Here is a 14778-nt window from a genome sequence, read left to right as displayed (position 1 = left end):
AACAACAAAAGTAATATAACATTTTAAAAAAATATCAGGATAACATCAACTTTATAATGTTCATAATGTTTCAATGTCTTTTTGCTGGTTGGACCCCAAAGGCGTCCGGTCACCACAAAAGTATCCTCCCCCTATGTAATGACGTCTTGATCTCTTGCGTTTGTCTCCGACCTCATGAGTGTGTTCTCTGCTGTAGCTTGGTTAGCCCTCCTCAGGTTAGCCTGTTGATCCCGGTATCTCCTCCTGGCTGCCGAGATTGTGACCGGGGGCATGGTTCACTGCCTGGGATCCTGGAATTCAATATTCCTGACATGCTGTCCTAGAGGAATTGTGCTGTTCCCATGCTTGAAACGGGCCTGCAGTTTTCTACTCCACAGTGGAAGATTTCAATAGAAGCTTCATGGATCTCCTGGCAGTGTCCCAGGATTTGTCGGTGTTCAGCCAGACTTCACAATGGTATGCCGGGCAGATCATTCCCCCTTCCTTCCACGCCGGTCGGATGTCGCTGTCTAGACTATCCATCTCCTCCTGCGTAACCAATAAATCTAAAACGTCCATTAAGCAATCCTGAAAAATAGTTGTACAACAAATATTAGGAAAATTCTCTCTTTTTTTCAAAATAAATCAATTATACCAAAGTAATATCAGAGTATAGGAATAGGGCACCAAGAAGAAATAGAAGAGCGCGGAGGTGAGGATATGTCAAATGTGCGAACGACAGTAGAAGTGGGTGATGGAGTAGTAAGGGGGGTTGTGAAAAGACAAGGAGATATAGTTTTAGAGTGAATAGACGAAGGAGTTGAGGAAGGTTGAGGAGTAGGTTTTCCTATCGAGCGGTCCATGATACTTCTCAGTTCCTGAACAAAAATAAACACATTGAAAAAGATGTAAATATATGAATACAAATATGCATTTATTTTTTTTCTATTGCCAGGTTATTCAATCCTACCTCTTCAAAGAGAGATGTGGTAAAGGTCTTGACCTTTCCTGAAAGGGTTTTAATTATTGAAAGAATTTCACAGTGCGTACTGCTGTGAAGCTCGTTTGCCTACAAAAAATTTAAGGTTGAAGTTATATTAAGATAAACAAAAATAATTTAAACATTTAATTAATTTATACATAAAATAATATGAACTTAAATAGAATAATAATCGTTTTATTAGTGTAAAATAGCTAGATTAATTGTTTTGCAGATCAGCAAGAACATTAAACACCAACTCGGAGTAAGGGATACCAGTGAAGATTCCATATACCATACAGATCTTCTGAATGAAATATATCAGTGGAGAGCAGAACTTCGTGAATCTGACTATCTTCTTTCTCCCCTTAAACCCAGGGAGCATACTTCTCTTTCCAACAAACCTCTGGACTATGACCTTGTCAATTTCTCCCAAAAATGCAAAACTAATCATGTCACTTTCTTTCAGGAAACAGCTAAACAAAATTCTCTTAAACCATCCGTTTCTTTAGTGCCTATATTTTTCACTTCTCTTGATCGTACAAATTTTAACTCTATTGAGAACAAAACAAAAACAGATATTTCAGGAAAGATTGTGGACCAGTTAGATGAACTAATTGACCTAGATGATGATGCAGGTACATTAAAAATAAAATATTTATATCAATCATGAAAACACATATATTAAAAAATTTCTATGTTTCTTGAAATGATGTATCTACAGGAGAACAAAAGACGTTGTAATGGAGAAGAGATATGAAAACTGGCACCAAAAAGCTCTACATTCAGTTTTATAAGGAACTGGTAGACAGTTTGAAAAATGCCAGAGACGTTCAAGGTAAAAAATGTATATTACGTTTTTTAGCAGAGTATTCTTTCTTTTAAAAACTGAATTGTTGCGCTTCTGGTCATCATCTATGTAATTTGTACTTGTTTTCCAACTTCTACAGCGTCCCCTCTTTCCCTGTCCTTTATATTTTTTCCTGGATTTAGTTCCTGATTAAATTCATATGAATTAATAAATGATATTTGTTATAGAATTTGTTCGTACTCAATTATAATTCTATAAAACAATATATTTTAAAATTATTATTTATCAACATTTCCTGTATTTATAAAGTTTTTTTCTTCTTTTCCTTTAAAGAAAACATATTTGAACAACTCTTTCCATATGTCATGCAATTTATTTCAATTCAAATATAACGATATTTTTAACGCCATTGTGTCTCCGTAGATTTTTACCTGGAAGATGAAGAGATGCCTGATTCCGCCTCCTGCTTTTAGTTTAAGCGTTTAATTTCCGGTTGGATACTAAAAGGAGCCATCAAAGCAGAAAGTTGTGAGTGCTGTCAATCTTTTTTATTAACAATTTTGTTTACACTTAACTGTCATTTATGACCGAACATGAACAGCTTTGACTTATGACTTTCTGGTGAAAAACATGTCTTGCTATCAAACTTTTAGTTTAATATTTTCTTTCATTATATACATAATAAAATATTTTACTTACCATATCGGGACTGCGTTCAAACTTTAATTATACCACTGATGATGACTTGTTCAATTGGATTGAAACTTTTTTTTACGTTCGGCGCGGATGAAGACGTTCTTTCATGCTGTCTTTTCGATACCTGAGTACTTTTATTGCACGAGTGAACAAACTGACAACAACTCATAATTCGATTTTTTTAATTTCAGTTTTAAAGAAATTTTTTTTTTGTATTTTCATCACACAAAATACCTTGATTAAGGTATTTTAAATACCTTGATAAAGCTATATAGCTTTAACAAGCTATATACCTTTATCAATGTATTGTGCTTGACCTGATGAAGTAAAATGTTATTGTCTCAATAATTTCCGAACAACCCTCGTATAATGCAAAAATTAAAAAAAATGGAATAAAAATTGATAATGATTGTGATTATATTTCACATATTTCTGCCTTGTGAAGACATAGAGATGTTTCACACACCAAATGATTGAATGGAATTTTGATTTACATCATTCTCTACAGTAAGCCTTTGTAAAGAATATTTTATTATATTTGAATAATGCTTCCTTATTCATATGCATGTTTCTTCATTGCTTTACTATACATGAATTATTTTAGAGAGTTCCCATATGTTTCTGATCTCCAAATGATATTGACTCACGTTATCGTTCTCTCCTTTTACTAACACCCTCTACTTTATGTTGAAAGATGAAATCCTTCCCAGCTCCTCAATCACTGGAGTTTGACAGAAATCCTTAACGACATCTTCGTTCAGCTCGGCTGGTCTCTTTGTGTGCAGAAAATGAGCATAAGGAAAGATATGGAAATAACAAACAGTTTTCAATCTCAACGTCCATTAAACAAATATACAAAATAAGAGCAGAGCAAACACGGACCTCCGAAACATTAGAGGTGGGATCAGGTGCCATGGAGGAGTGAGCATCCCCTGCCGACCGGTCACACCCGCCGTGTTTCGTTGTCATAATCAGGAAATAACAGAAAAAATCCGTGGTCAATTCAGTGTATAAATAATGGACTAACAATTGGTATGAAAAATGACTGTTGATATTCTTGTTTCATCAACTTGCTTGTCAATAATTTACCTCGTTTAAGAAATTGTTCATACGTAGAGCATGCTCTTGCGTATCGAATCAACTGAGATATAAATACTCCGTATGCAGGTGATGAAGGTATATTGCTGCATAAGTAAGGGAAGTTGACGATAGAAAAGTTAAAGACATCATATTTATCATAAAGCTCGGTTGTTAGATTACCATTATTGTCTTTTTCAAGTAAAGTATCCAAGTATGAAGCAGAAGTGTCGGATTCTGTGGTATCTTTTATCTCAAGCTCACCAGGATATTTCGTGTGGACGTAGGAATGGAAATTATCATTATTAATTGACAATACGTCGTCGATATATCTAAATGTCGAGTTGAAGGCCACAGCAGGTGTTTTCTTCTTATCACGTAAAAGATTTTGCATAAATTCTGCTTCATATAAATATAAAAATTAGTCTGCTAATAGCAGAGCGCAATTTGTACCCATGGGAATTCCAATAGATTATGGAATACCTGGTTTCCAAAAACCACATAGATATTGTCAATCAGAAACTCAAGCATCTTCTTGATGTCAACTTTAGAATACTTGTGTGTTTTCAATCAGAATCTGTTTTAACAAAATAATTTTTTCAAATGACCAGTGACGAGGTAAGTAAACTTACGAGTTCCATTTTTTGTTGAAGAAGCAGCTGTCAATGATATCAAAAAGCCTGGATTTTAATTTGTCGTGGGGAATTGTTGTGTATAAAGTTGAAAAGTCGTAAGTTTTTATGCTGTTGATTTTTGTAAAGTCTTGTGATTTCAAATTGTCCAAAAGTTCTTTAGAATTTTTAAGTATCCACATCTGATTTACACCACTTCTTGAATATATAGTTGTACAGTACTCTTGAAGTTTTTCCTTCATTACTGTCAATATTTTAGTGAGAAGTAACGAAAGAGGCTTAGTTGAACATTTACTGGAACCTGCAATGTATCTATGTTTTTAAGGATTCTTATGAAGTTTCGGAATCCAATATATATAAGGTAGTTCAAATTCATCTTGGTTCTGTGGAATATTAAAAGTATTCAAAACTGACAGGTGATTTTGAAGAATTTCTTCCTTAGAAGAGAAGTATATGTATAAGTAGGATTACCACTCGCAGAATTAAATTCAAGTTCTTCTAGAATGTAATTTATACATGTTTAATGAACCATATGGAGAAGGAAATTAAAACATACTTTTCAAAAATTCAAAAAAAATGAAAAAAAGACAACAGTGGAGACAATTGAGGTAATTCATGATTCGAACATCAGTGTAAAATAAATATCTTTAGAACTGATTAAGTGATAAATTTATTTTTCAGATGTCATGGATTTAATAACAGAATGGAAGATGCTAATATTTACCGTTTTTAAAACTGAGTTCTTTCTTTGATAAAAGGCTTTGTTGAGAGCCATGCTGGAAACATGCGCCCTAGGCTTCATTTCTGATTCCTTTTCCAGCTTGATCGATGACACTTTGGTGCCTTTTTTAGTATTTTTTGTCTGCAATAAAATTTAAGGAATTTAAAAAAATGTTAAAAAAAAAAAATCACAGTGATTTTTATTGTAACATACATAAAACGATGTAAATAAATAATTCAATAGAAATAATATTTGACATGCATGTTTTGAAATATTCAAAATGTTATTTTAAAAGCATGATAAATACAGGCACGTTGCAACAGGTGGACCCCCTTTTTTCTACCAACAATTCATATAATATAGGAAATGTTCGTTGAATGGATGCTTGCCCCCTCCAACCTTTCGGGATATAAGGAAAAAGTATTTTCAAAAATTAGTACTGGAAAAAATTGTATTTAAAAAAGTCCCCCCCCCCCCCCCCCAATATAGGAACTTCGACTTTGAGCATTTTTTTTACTCCTTTTTTGTTTAATTTTTTTTCTTGTTTGTTTGGGGTTTTTTTGTGTGTTACTTTTTTAGTTAAGTAAAAAAAAATTCTCTCTGGCTGCCCCCCCCCCCTACTTTCAAAAACGATGCTATGTGGCTGAAGTATGCGTGTGGGAGAGGCTTTGTGTGTGTATGCGTGTTCATTGTAAAAAAATGAATGCATAAATTTTATTTCTAAAGTTCTGAAATTTTGGTTTTAGGAGTATACTATATATGCTAACAAATGTGCATCTTGAGTTGATTTTTATCGTTAAAGAGACGCCATACATTTTTGACACAAAAAAACGCAACGTTAGTTGTTTGTTTTTTAAAAAGTTTTACATTGTTTGAACAAAAAACACGTTTAGAAATTTAGTTAAGTGGCAGACTAATGGGAAACAATCAAAAATATAATGAAGAAATCTGTTTTTACTAACTGCACCGAAAATAATGTCGCTTTTGTGTCATTTTTGCTACCCCAACCATGTAAATCGCGCTTTTTAAATTTTATTTGAGAATCCTGTACAGTGTATATGGAGTTCTATGAAAATAAACTTCAGTTAGACTGAGGTACAAACCAAGCTAACTGACATCATGCGCCGTTTCTGTATTTTCCTCTTCTTAGTGAAAGTTGCACGAAATACCCGATTTCGCGGAGTCTACGATACCCCAATATCGCGTTTTATACCCGATTTCAAGGATAATACCCGATTTCAAATATTTTCTCCGACCTGTTTAAAGATTCATCTATACACTATTCTAAAAGAAGAACAATCAATCAAACCTTTATATCCATATTGGCATATTTTATTTGCTTCAGTAAACATGTAATAATTTTACAAACTCAGTACTGCGTGAATACCAATTGGGGGTAAGACCTGTTCCTCTGAAGCAAAGACCAACAGGAGCCTTAAAGAGAATAAAACGACATTAGCGATCATCTCTGGTGGCATGAAAAACATTCTCCAACCCCTAGACGTGAGCATCAATAAACCCATGAAGGCAAGCCTCCGACGGAAGTGGAATAACTGGATGATCAGCGGACAACACAGCTATACAAAAGGTGTTCTGAGAAGAAAGCAAGAACAAGCAACCATTTGAGAGTGGACGTAAGAGGCGACTGAGAGGGATGATCATTGAGCATTCCAAAACTACCAACCTCCATAACCACATGGCCAAACATACCAACAGGCATATAAACAAGAGGTAGCGGGCCTTATAGGCACCTAAAAGTGTTCAAAACATACAAATGATTGAATATGATTTCTCTAGATTTGATTTCCATTCTCTGAAAATTTTATAAAAATTGTCTGCACCGTTTTAGTGTAATTGAAAAACCAAAGATGTAAAAAGATTGTTGTAAGATTTACATTTTCAACGGTATTCTATTGAATTGTATAGGCCCCGCCCTAAAAACGTTGTTTTTGGCTTAAAATTACAATTTTTGATTTTAAAAGATATCAATAACTTTTATAACTGCGCATGACTTTGTTAGTTTGGTATTTAAAAATAGAATTGATTTGAAATAAATCTATGTAAAATAATTAATAAGTCTTCGGGTTCATTATTTAATTTAATTGTAGATAATTGCTTTTATATTGATACATTTAGCATTTTTTAAAAGAACAATTTATGAAGATCGCGACTCGCGCTTGACTATGTGCTGAATTAATTATTGGTATATAGAGCACAAAAATTATACGGATTTTCAAAGAAAGGAAATTCATTTTCATCTTATATTCAAATGACCACCCTATACCATAATAATTCAATAAAATAACAATTAGACAGTTTTCCCTTTCAGCGTATTACGTGCTTAATATTAGTGAAAATTCACGAAAACGGCATAAAATTTTCAATCAGAAATTTATGCATTTTTTATATATATTTTCTTTACGTGTTTACTTCTTACTACCGTTTCCTTTTTTATTCATGGCGGATTCTCAATTCGAAAAATAAAAGTGACCTTGTATTCCCCTCTGGAAAGGGCTATGAACTTAATTTGTTGAAATCGCAGATCTGTGATCTAAGATTTTTAAAAGTCTTAGGTATGAAGATAATTTAGAATATAGGATCTAATAATAGCCCCACCCTAACACCAGAAATATGTTTTTTACGCTTTGAATATCCTTTTTCTTAGAAAATTCAGCAAGGCTATAAAATACCAATAACTTCTTTGAATCAATTTCCGCCAAATATCCACCCGAGTATAAGAAGAATGATTTTTAAATATTGCAAATGTTTTTGTTTAAGTTTACAAAGAGGCAGCGAATAGCTAGGGACCATGAAATTCACAATTTTTGTTCCTCTTCACGTATAAGGATAGCCAAAAGTCGTACTTAAAAGGAAGTTTTCAGAGAAGAAATGGGACTGAAAATGTTTAAACATTAATTTTATTGGCGCAATCAACAAGCATATTTTATTTTGCTCTTAGACCTAAAATGTATACATATATTAACATTAGTTCTACTGAATGAACATGGACAAAACTATTAAAATTGTGAAATTGTATTAACAACAACGCGTGCCGTTACCTACACCGTCAGTGTTTTGAACTGGAGCATCGAACCCCCCCCCCCTTTTCTGTTGCCGTTAGGGGTAAATTATCCTGTACTTCGAATTTTTAATACGTAAATTGCATGTTATTAACTAATGTTTTTTTATATCTTTTCGCTGTTTTTAAATACTTGTTTTTCAAATTCGACTGATATTAAAAAGAGACGTGAGCAACTTTGTTTTATTCTAACAAAACCATTACAAAATCGTCACTTGCATAATCACTATCTAAAGCGTAAAAATCAAAATATGCAGACATCGATAAATTTGAAACACACTCTTCTTCCTTTAATACTTTTTAAGAAATGAATTCTTTATCTGTCTCCGATTAGCCTAAACATTTCGATTAAATCAACATGCACATATAGGGTGGAGTTAATTTTTTTTTAATAGAAAAAGTTTGCTCATCCCCCATTTGATGACAAAAATAGAAAGGAGAGAGGGGGTCATATCCTACATGCTTGCATGGTTATTTCAACTGCTGGCCATGAATGTATATAATTTATTTATGTTTCACATATTACCCCGGAAGTGCCTTAGCAGTTTTTTTAATTTGTGAACAACCTGTATATATAATTTGACCGAATTAGCAATATTTTCATAATTGCTATGACATCATCGGTGAGCAAAATTTTGAGTCAATATTACGTAGATAATTGAAAACAAAGATATGCAAAACATATATTGTTGATGTAGATAAATTATCGTAAAAGACAATGGTTAATAAACAGTTTGTTAGTGCATTTCCACTGAAAGTGTACACTAAAACGAGTGCGTTTTTGAAAACGCTTTATCGAGTGTAATACGGAGTTAGATAACCTGTTTTATAATTATACACATTTTAATACATGTATTTAATATTTATAAATCATACATGATACAAGGGTAAAAATTTTTTCGAAACAAGTACATTTTTTCTCAGAATGGATTAACAACAAGATAAAGAAATAATAACACAAAATGAAACGCTTTCTAACACTTTCAGTGTTGGTCATTCTGTTAATCAAAATAAGCCTTCAAAATTTTTTATAGGATTACCTGTTATTTGAATATTGTTACATTAAACTAAAACAAAAGTTATAGTTTGTACTTGGAATTTTTCCCACCTCCATTTTCACCGTGACGAAATAATCAGATGTGCAAAAGAACTTTACCAGATTTCACCCATGTTATACATAATGCATCCCCACCCTACCCCACTGATCATAATTCAGACATTTTGAAATCTACACTACCCCATGATCCTTCCATGGGCACATATGTTTCAGCTTTTTTGGCCCAGTGGTTCCTGAGAAGAAGATTTTCAAAGATTTTTCCTATATATTTCTATGTAAAACTTTGATTCCCTATAATGGCCCCGCCCTTCCCCCAGGGGTCATGATTCCTACAATTTAGAATTTACACTACCCCAGAATGCTTCCACATAAGCTTCACTTTTTCTGGCCCAGTGGTTCTTGAGAAGAAGATTTTTCCTATATATTTCTATATAAAACTTTGATTCCCCATTGTGGCCCCGCCCTTCCCCCGGGTGTCATTATTTGAACAATTTAGAATCTACACTATACCAGGATGCTTCCACATAAGTTTCAGCTTTTCTGGCCCAGTGGTTCTTGAGAAGAAGATTTTCAAAGATTTTTCCTATATATTTCTATATAAAACTTTGATTCCCCATTGTGGCCCCACCCTTCCCCCGGGGGTCATGATTTGAATAATTTAGAATCTACATTACACCAGGATGCTTCCACATAAGTTTCAGCTTTTCTGGCCTAGTGGTTCTTGAGAAGAAGATTTTCAAAGATTTTTCCTATATATTTCTATATAAAACTTTGATTCCCCATTGTGGCCCCGCCCTTCCCCCCGGGGTCATGATTTGAACAATTTAGAATCTACACTATACCAGGATGCTTCCATATAAGTTTCAGCTTTTCTGGCCCAGTGGTTCTTGAGAAGATTTTCAAAGATTTTTCCTATGTATTTCTATATAAAACTTTGATTCCCCATTGTGGCCCCGCCCTTCCCCCGGGTGTCATTATTTGAACAATTTAGAATCTACACTATACCAGGATGCTTCCACATAAGTTTCAGCTTTTCTGGCCCAGTGGTTCTTGAGAAGAAGATTTTCAAAGATTTTTCATATATATTTCTATATAAAACTTTGATTCCCCATTGTGGCCCCGCCCTTCCCCCGGGGGTCATGATTTGAACAATTTAGAATCTACACTATACCAGGATGCATCCACATAAGTTTCAGCTTTTCTGGCCCAGTGGTTCTTGAGAAGAAGATTTTCAAAGATTTTTCCTATATATTTCTATATAAAACTTTGATTCCCCATTGTGGCCCCGCCCTTCCCCCGGGGGTCATGACTTGAACAATTTAGAATCTACACTATACCAGGATGCTTCCACATAAGTTTCAGCTTTTCTGGCCCAGTAGTTCTTGAGAAGAAGATTTTCAAAGATTTTTCCTATATATTTCTATATAAAACTTTGATTCCCCATTGTGGCCCCGCCCTTCCCCCGGGGGTCATGATTTGAACAATTTAGCATCTACACTATACCAGGATGCTTCCACATAAGTTTCAGCTTTTCTGGCCCAGTGGTTCTTGAGAAGAAGATTTTCAAAGATTTTTCCTATATATTTCTATGTAAAACTTTGATTCCCCATTGTGGCCCCGCCCTTCCCCCGGGGGTCATGATTTGAACAATTTAGAATCTACACTATACCAGGATGCATCCACATAAGTTTCAGCTTTTCTGGCCTAGTGGTTCTTGAGAAGATGATTGTCAAAGATTTTTCCTATTTTTTTCTATGTAAAACATTGATTCCCCATTGTGGCCCCGTCCTTCCCCCGGGGGTCATGATTTGAACAATTTAGAATCTACACTATACCAGGATGCTTCCATATAAGTTTCAGCTTTTCTGGCCCAGTGGTTCTTGAGAAGAAGATTTTCAAAGATTTTTCCTATATATTTCTATATAAAACTTTGATTCCCCATTGTGGCCCCGCCCTTCCCCCCGGGGGTCATGATTTGAACAATTTAGAATCTACACTATACCAGGATGCTTCCACATAAGTTTCAGCTTTTCTGGCCCAGTGGTTCTTGAGAAGAAGATTTTCAAAGATTTTTCCTATATATTTCTATATAAAACTTTGATTCCCCATTGTGGCCCTGCCCTTCCCCCGGGGGTCATGATTTGAAAAATTTAGAATCTACACTATACCAGGATGCTTCCATATAAGTTTCAGCTTTTCTGGCCCAGTGGTTCTTGAGAAGAAGATTTTTTAATGACCCCACCCTATTTTTGTCTTTTCTTGATTATCTCCCCTTGCGAGGGGATATGTCCCTTAATTTTAACAATTTAAATTCCCCTTTACCCAAGGATGCTTTGTATCAAGTTTGGTCAAAATTGGCCCAGTGGTTCTTGAGAAGATGTCGAAAATGTGAAAAGTTTACAGACGGACAGACGGACGGACAGACGGACAGACAGACGGACGCACGACGGACAAAATGTTATCAGAAAAGCTCACTTGAGCCTTCGGCTCAGGTGAGCTAAAAAATTTTGGTCCACTCATTATTTACCAAACCTATTTATGATAATTATTTACAATTCATGTATTTTTCAAATCTGGAAATTAATTAGATTTCAAAATAATTTATTTTATTTTTATGTGAACCATATGGATACAAATTTTAGTTTAATTTTAATGATGCCATTCTGCGTTTTGAGTAATACTTACTGGTTTGTACAGAAAGTCGATCAGCTCCATATTTCTGAACAGCTTATTCCGAGGCATGGGCAGACCATGGAATTCACACACTTGCATAAAGAACTCTCCCATTCTATTCCTGCAAAATAAATACAATATTAATATATATAAAAAGTAGTTACAATCAATCCATTGAAGAAAATATAACAAATGCATTGCGATATCTTTTTATAATAATTATACAATATGGCATGCTTCAGATTATTTACTATTATTATTATTTATTATTAATCAAGGCTACCTACAATGATTATTCACTATTTTCATGACTTAAATAACCCTCACGGAGTTATAAGACAATTATTTTGGTGAAGGAATGTTTAATTTACCTGACGTCTATATTAGCGGGACCACAGTAGGCCAGGAACGCCGCAGCTGACAGACAATTAGCCAACATTAACTCGTTACAATCGTTCTCCTTCACATGCTTCCTCCACGACGCTTCCTGGGGCTTCAGGCTGGATGGAAAAAAATTCGTTACATTAGGATAATAGGTAATTTTAACAACTTTTCAATTTTTATGCAATAAATTTTCTCAGCAATTAGAAAAGGACAGAATAAAAAATCAAATCCAACATTATCAAATTAAAAAAAATAATAAAAAAAACAATTTTATATTATAATTTATAACATCACTTAAATCTGACCTATCGACCATTTCTGTGGCGGCCTTGAGTCGTTCATTCATTGACTGCAGCTCCATCTCTAGGGAGTGTTTCTCCACCACTGATTGGTCAAACTGCTGCTGGAGGCTGTTCACCGTGTCCTGGAGGCTCGGAAGATCCGCCTCGGTGTAGTCGGGCTCGGGCTCCGGTGTGGGGGTTCTGTCCTCCTTTACCTGTGTGAGATACATAGTATAAATATACAAGACATGATACTGTGGTCATGGTGTTAGTTTTATAATATATACATATCTTATACTGATATTATTAAAGGGTTTCATTTTACTTAGTTAAAAAAAATTAAACAATTTCAAATTATGTTTGCTGTATTCATGTCCTATACATTTGATTCTAATTTTGATAGTACTTAATTTGCTTGTCTAATGAACAAAGAGTTTGCCAATTACATTGTACATTAAAATACTATTAAAAGGATTCTTTTTCTTTTTTTTTTAAATAAATGTTTTGAAGCCTTGAATAACATAATGTACCAACAATTCTATCTCAATTAATAAAGTTTTGAGAGCTTGTCACTGATATGTACTGAAATACAGTAAACCAATTAAGTTTAAAGCAAAGGCAGATAAACCAAATCGCTGCTTTTGACAAAAGTTGATTTTTCTAACCCAGTATTAGAGACTAACAAATGATTACCCCGAAAAAAATGAATAAACATTATATATAAATAATTCCTTATATTGACATATGACCATGCAAGGGGGGTTTTACTGTGCCTCTGGAGATTCCAGCTACTCTGAATGGAAACAAAGATTACCTTTATGACAGTCTGAGAGTATTATGATGGCTATATATATAAGTACATGTAAAGTATATTTAATCCAGACACTGTTGTCTGTCTGAATCTATACATGCAGTCTGAGTGTTAAATACTTCATGACTAATATTTGAATTTACTTTTAAAGAAACCTAATGCATGCTTGATCCTACAAGTCTATAGATTTTACAATGAAGAAACATATCACGTAGTCAAGTTTCCAGTTGTATTTTTCTTTCATGCTTTAAGAGAATTGCTACATTATAATGCAGTGCTAGTGAAACTAAACCTAGAGAATAAGCATGTTCTTTATTGTACATGTACTCACACTGGAGTTTTCAGTGTCCTCAGATGTTACATTGTATAGATCATCCTTATAAATCAAGTATGTGATAATTTCAATTAATGTTAATAACAAACATCTAATATACAAACCAAGAAACTCTAACAAAACATGAAATTAAAAATATAAAAATATACATATATGAAAATCCTCGGAAATGCCTAAGTATTTCTATTTTTTTTCCCTCATTGATTTGGCTTTTGAGAACCTATAAAACTGTAAAGTTCCTGTTAAGTCAAACCAGATTTTTAAAAATTAAAATACACTTCAAATTTGTTCACTACAGTACAACACCTATAAATTATCAACTAACAGTCTGGGAACAAATTATATACAGAACATTTCCTATTGACACTATGTTAGAATCTACATAAATACTGTATTCACTAATGAAATCTTATGTTATATATTAAGACAAGTAATGTATAATCAAATTTAGCCTTTTTTTAAATTAAAAAGAACATTTTTAAGGGAACAATTTGTTTTATTTAACTCTACACAAATTTAAAATACAAAATGTCACATCACATCTAAATTCAAAAGCAAAAAAGGTCGTGGTTTGTGAAGAGAGCATACGCTGTGAGATAACGGGAAATTATTAAAAATAAAAAAATTAACAAAAATGTTTGTACTAACTGAAGGTTTCTACAAAATTTCAAATCAAAGCAAAAAACTTCCATGGAAAATTGACCTGCCTTATTTTGCTTGTCCATATATGTATCTTTTTTTATCATTTTGAAATATTTGTCGATTTGTACAATAAATTTTAATATCAATGTAAGACAAATTGAGAAGTGGAATTTAACAGGATAGTTCTTTTTTACATGAAATAAAATAGTTATTTTTATTTTTTTTTTGCTTTAATAATTATGAAAAGATTTTGAGCAGCTATTGGGCAGTTTTAATAATTTACAGCACAGTAAGTATTTGCTTACCTACTAGTATGTTTTAAAATCTCACAATCTGTGTGTTTAAAACGTTCTTTTTTATACGCTTTTTTCAAATCACTTTTTTTCTTCAGAGAAAAAAAAAAATTAACTTATTGTAATTTTTTTTATTAACCTTTTATCCTTTATATTTTTTTTTTTCTTAAAGGTCTTTCACTCTTTTTAAAAAAAGAAACACCATCTGAGGCAGCAGGGTTTTTCTTTCAAAAACTTTTACTAACGCAGAATGTAAATGCAAAACCTACTTCAAAGTGGAGACCTTTTCCCACACCTTTTTCCCCCACTAAAAATAATAGCGAGGGAAA

At 33.4% G+C, this 14778-nt stretch overlaps 1 protein-coding gene across 1 annotated transcript; it reads right to left on the bottom strand.

Annotated features, from left to right (window-relative positions):
- Positions 1 to 366: 366 nt before the first annotated feature.
- On the bottom strand, positions 367 to 12785 carry LOC134229082 (dynein heavy chain-like protein 1). The gene is made up of 5 exons (XM_062710790.1): positions 12394 to 12785; positions 12076 to 12204; positions 11717 to 11825; positions 950 to 1048; positions 367 to 567 (listed from the first exon to the last, which is right to left on the bottom strand). The coding sequence occupies exons 1-5, from the start codon at positions 12597 to 12599 to the stop codon at positions 367 to 369; spliced, it is 744 nt and encodes a 247-aa protein (XP_062566774.1). The 5' UTR covers positions 12600 to 12785.
- Positions 12786 to 14778: the final 1993 nt, after the last annotated feature.

Source organism: Saccostrea cucullata, unplaced genomic scaffold (genome assembly GCF_032062105.1).
Source record: "Saccostrea cucullata isolate Sc308-1 unplaced genomic scaffold, CSIRO_AGI_Scuc_v1 ctg5023, whole genome shotgun sequence".
In the NCBI taxonomy this organism is placed as follows: domain Eukaryota; kingdom Metazoa; phylum Mollusca; class Bivalvia; order Ostreida; family Ostreidae; genus Saccostrea; species Saccostrea cuccullata.
Note: the sequence above shows the minus strand (reverse complement) of the source record. Positions and strands in the feature narration are given on the sequence as shown.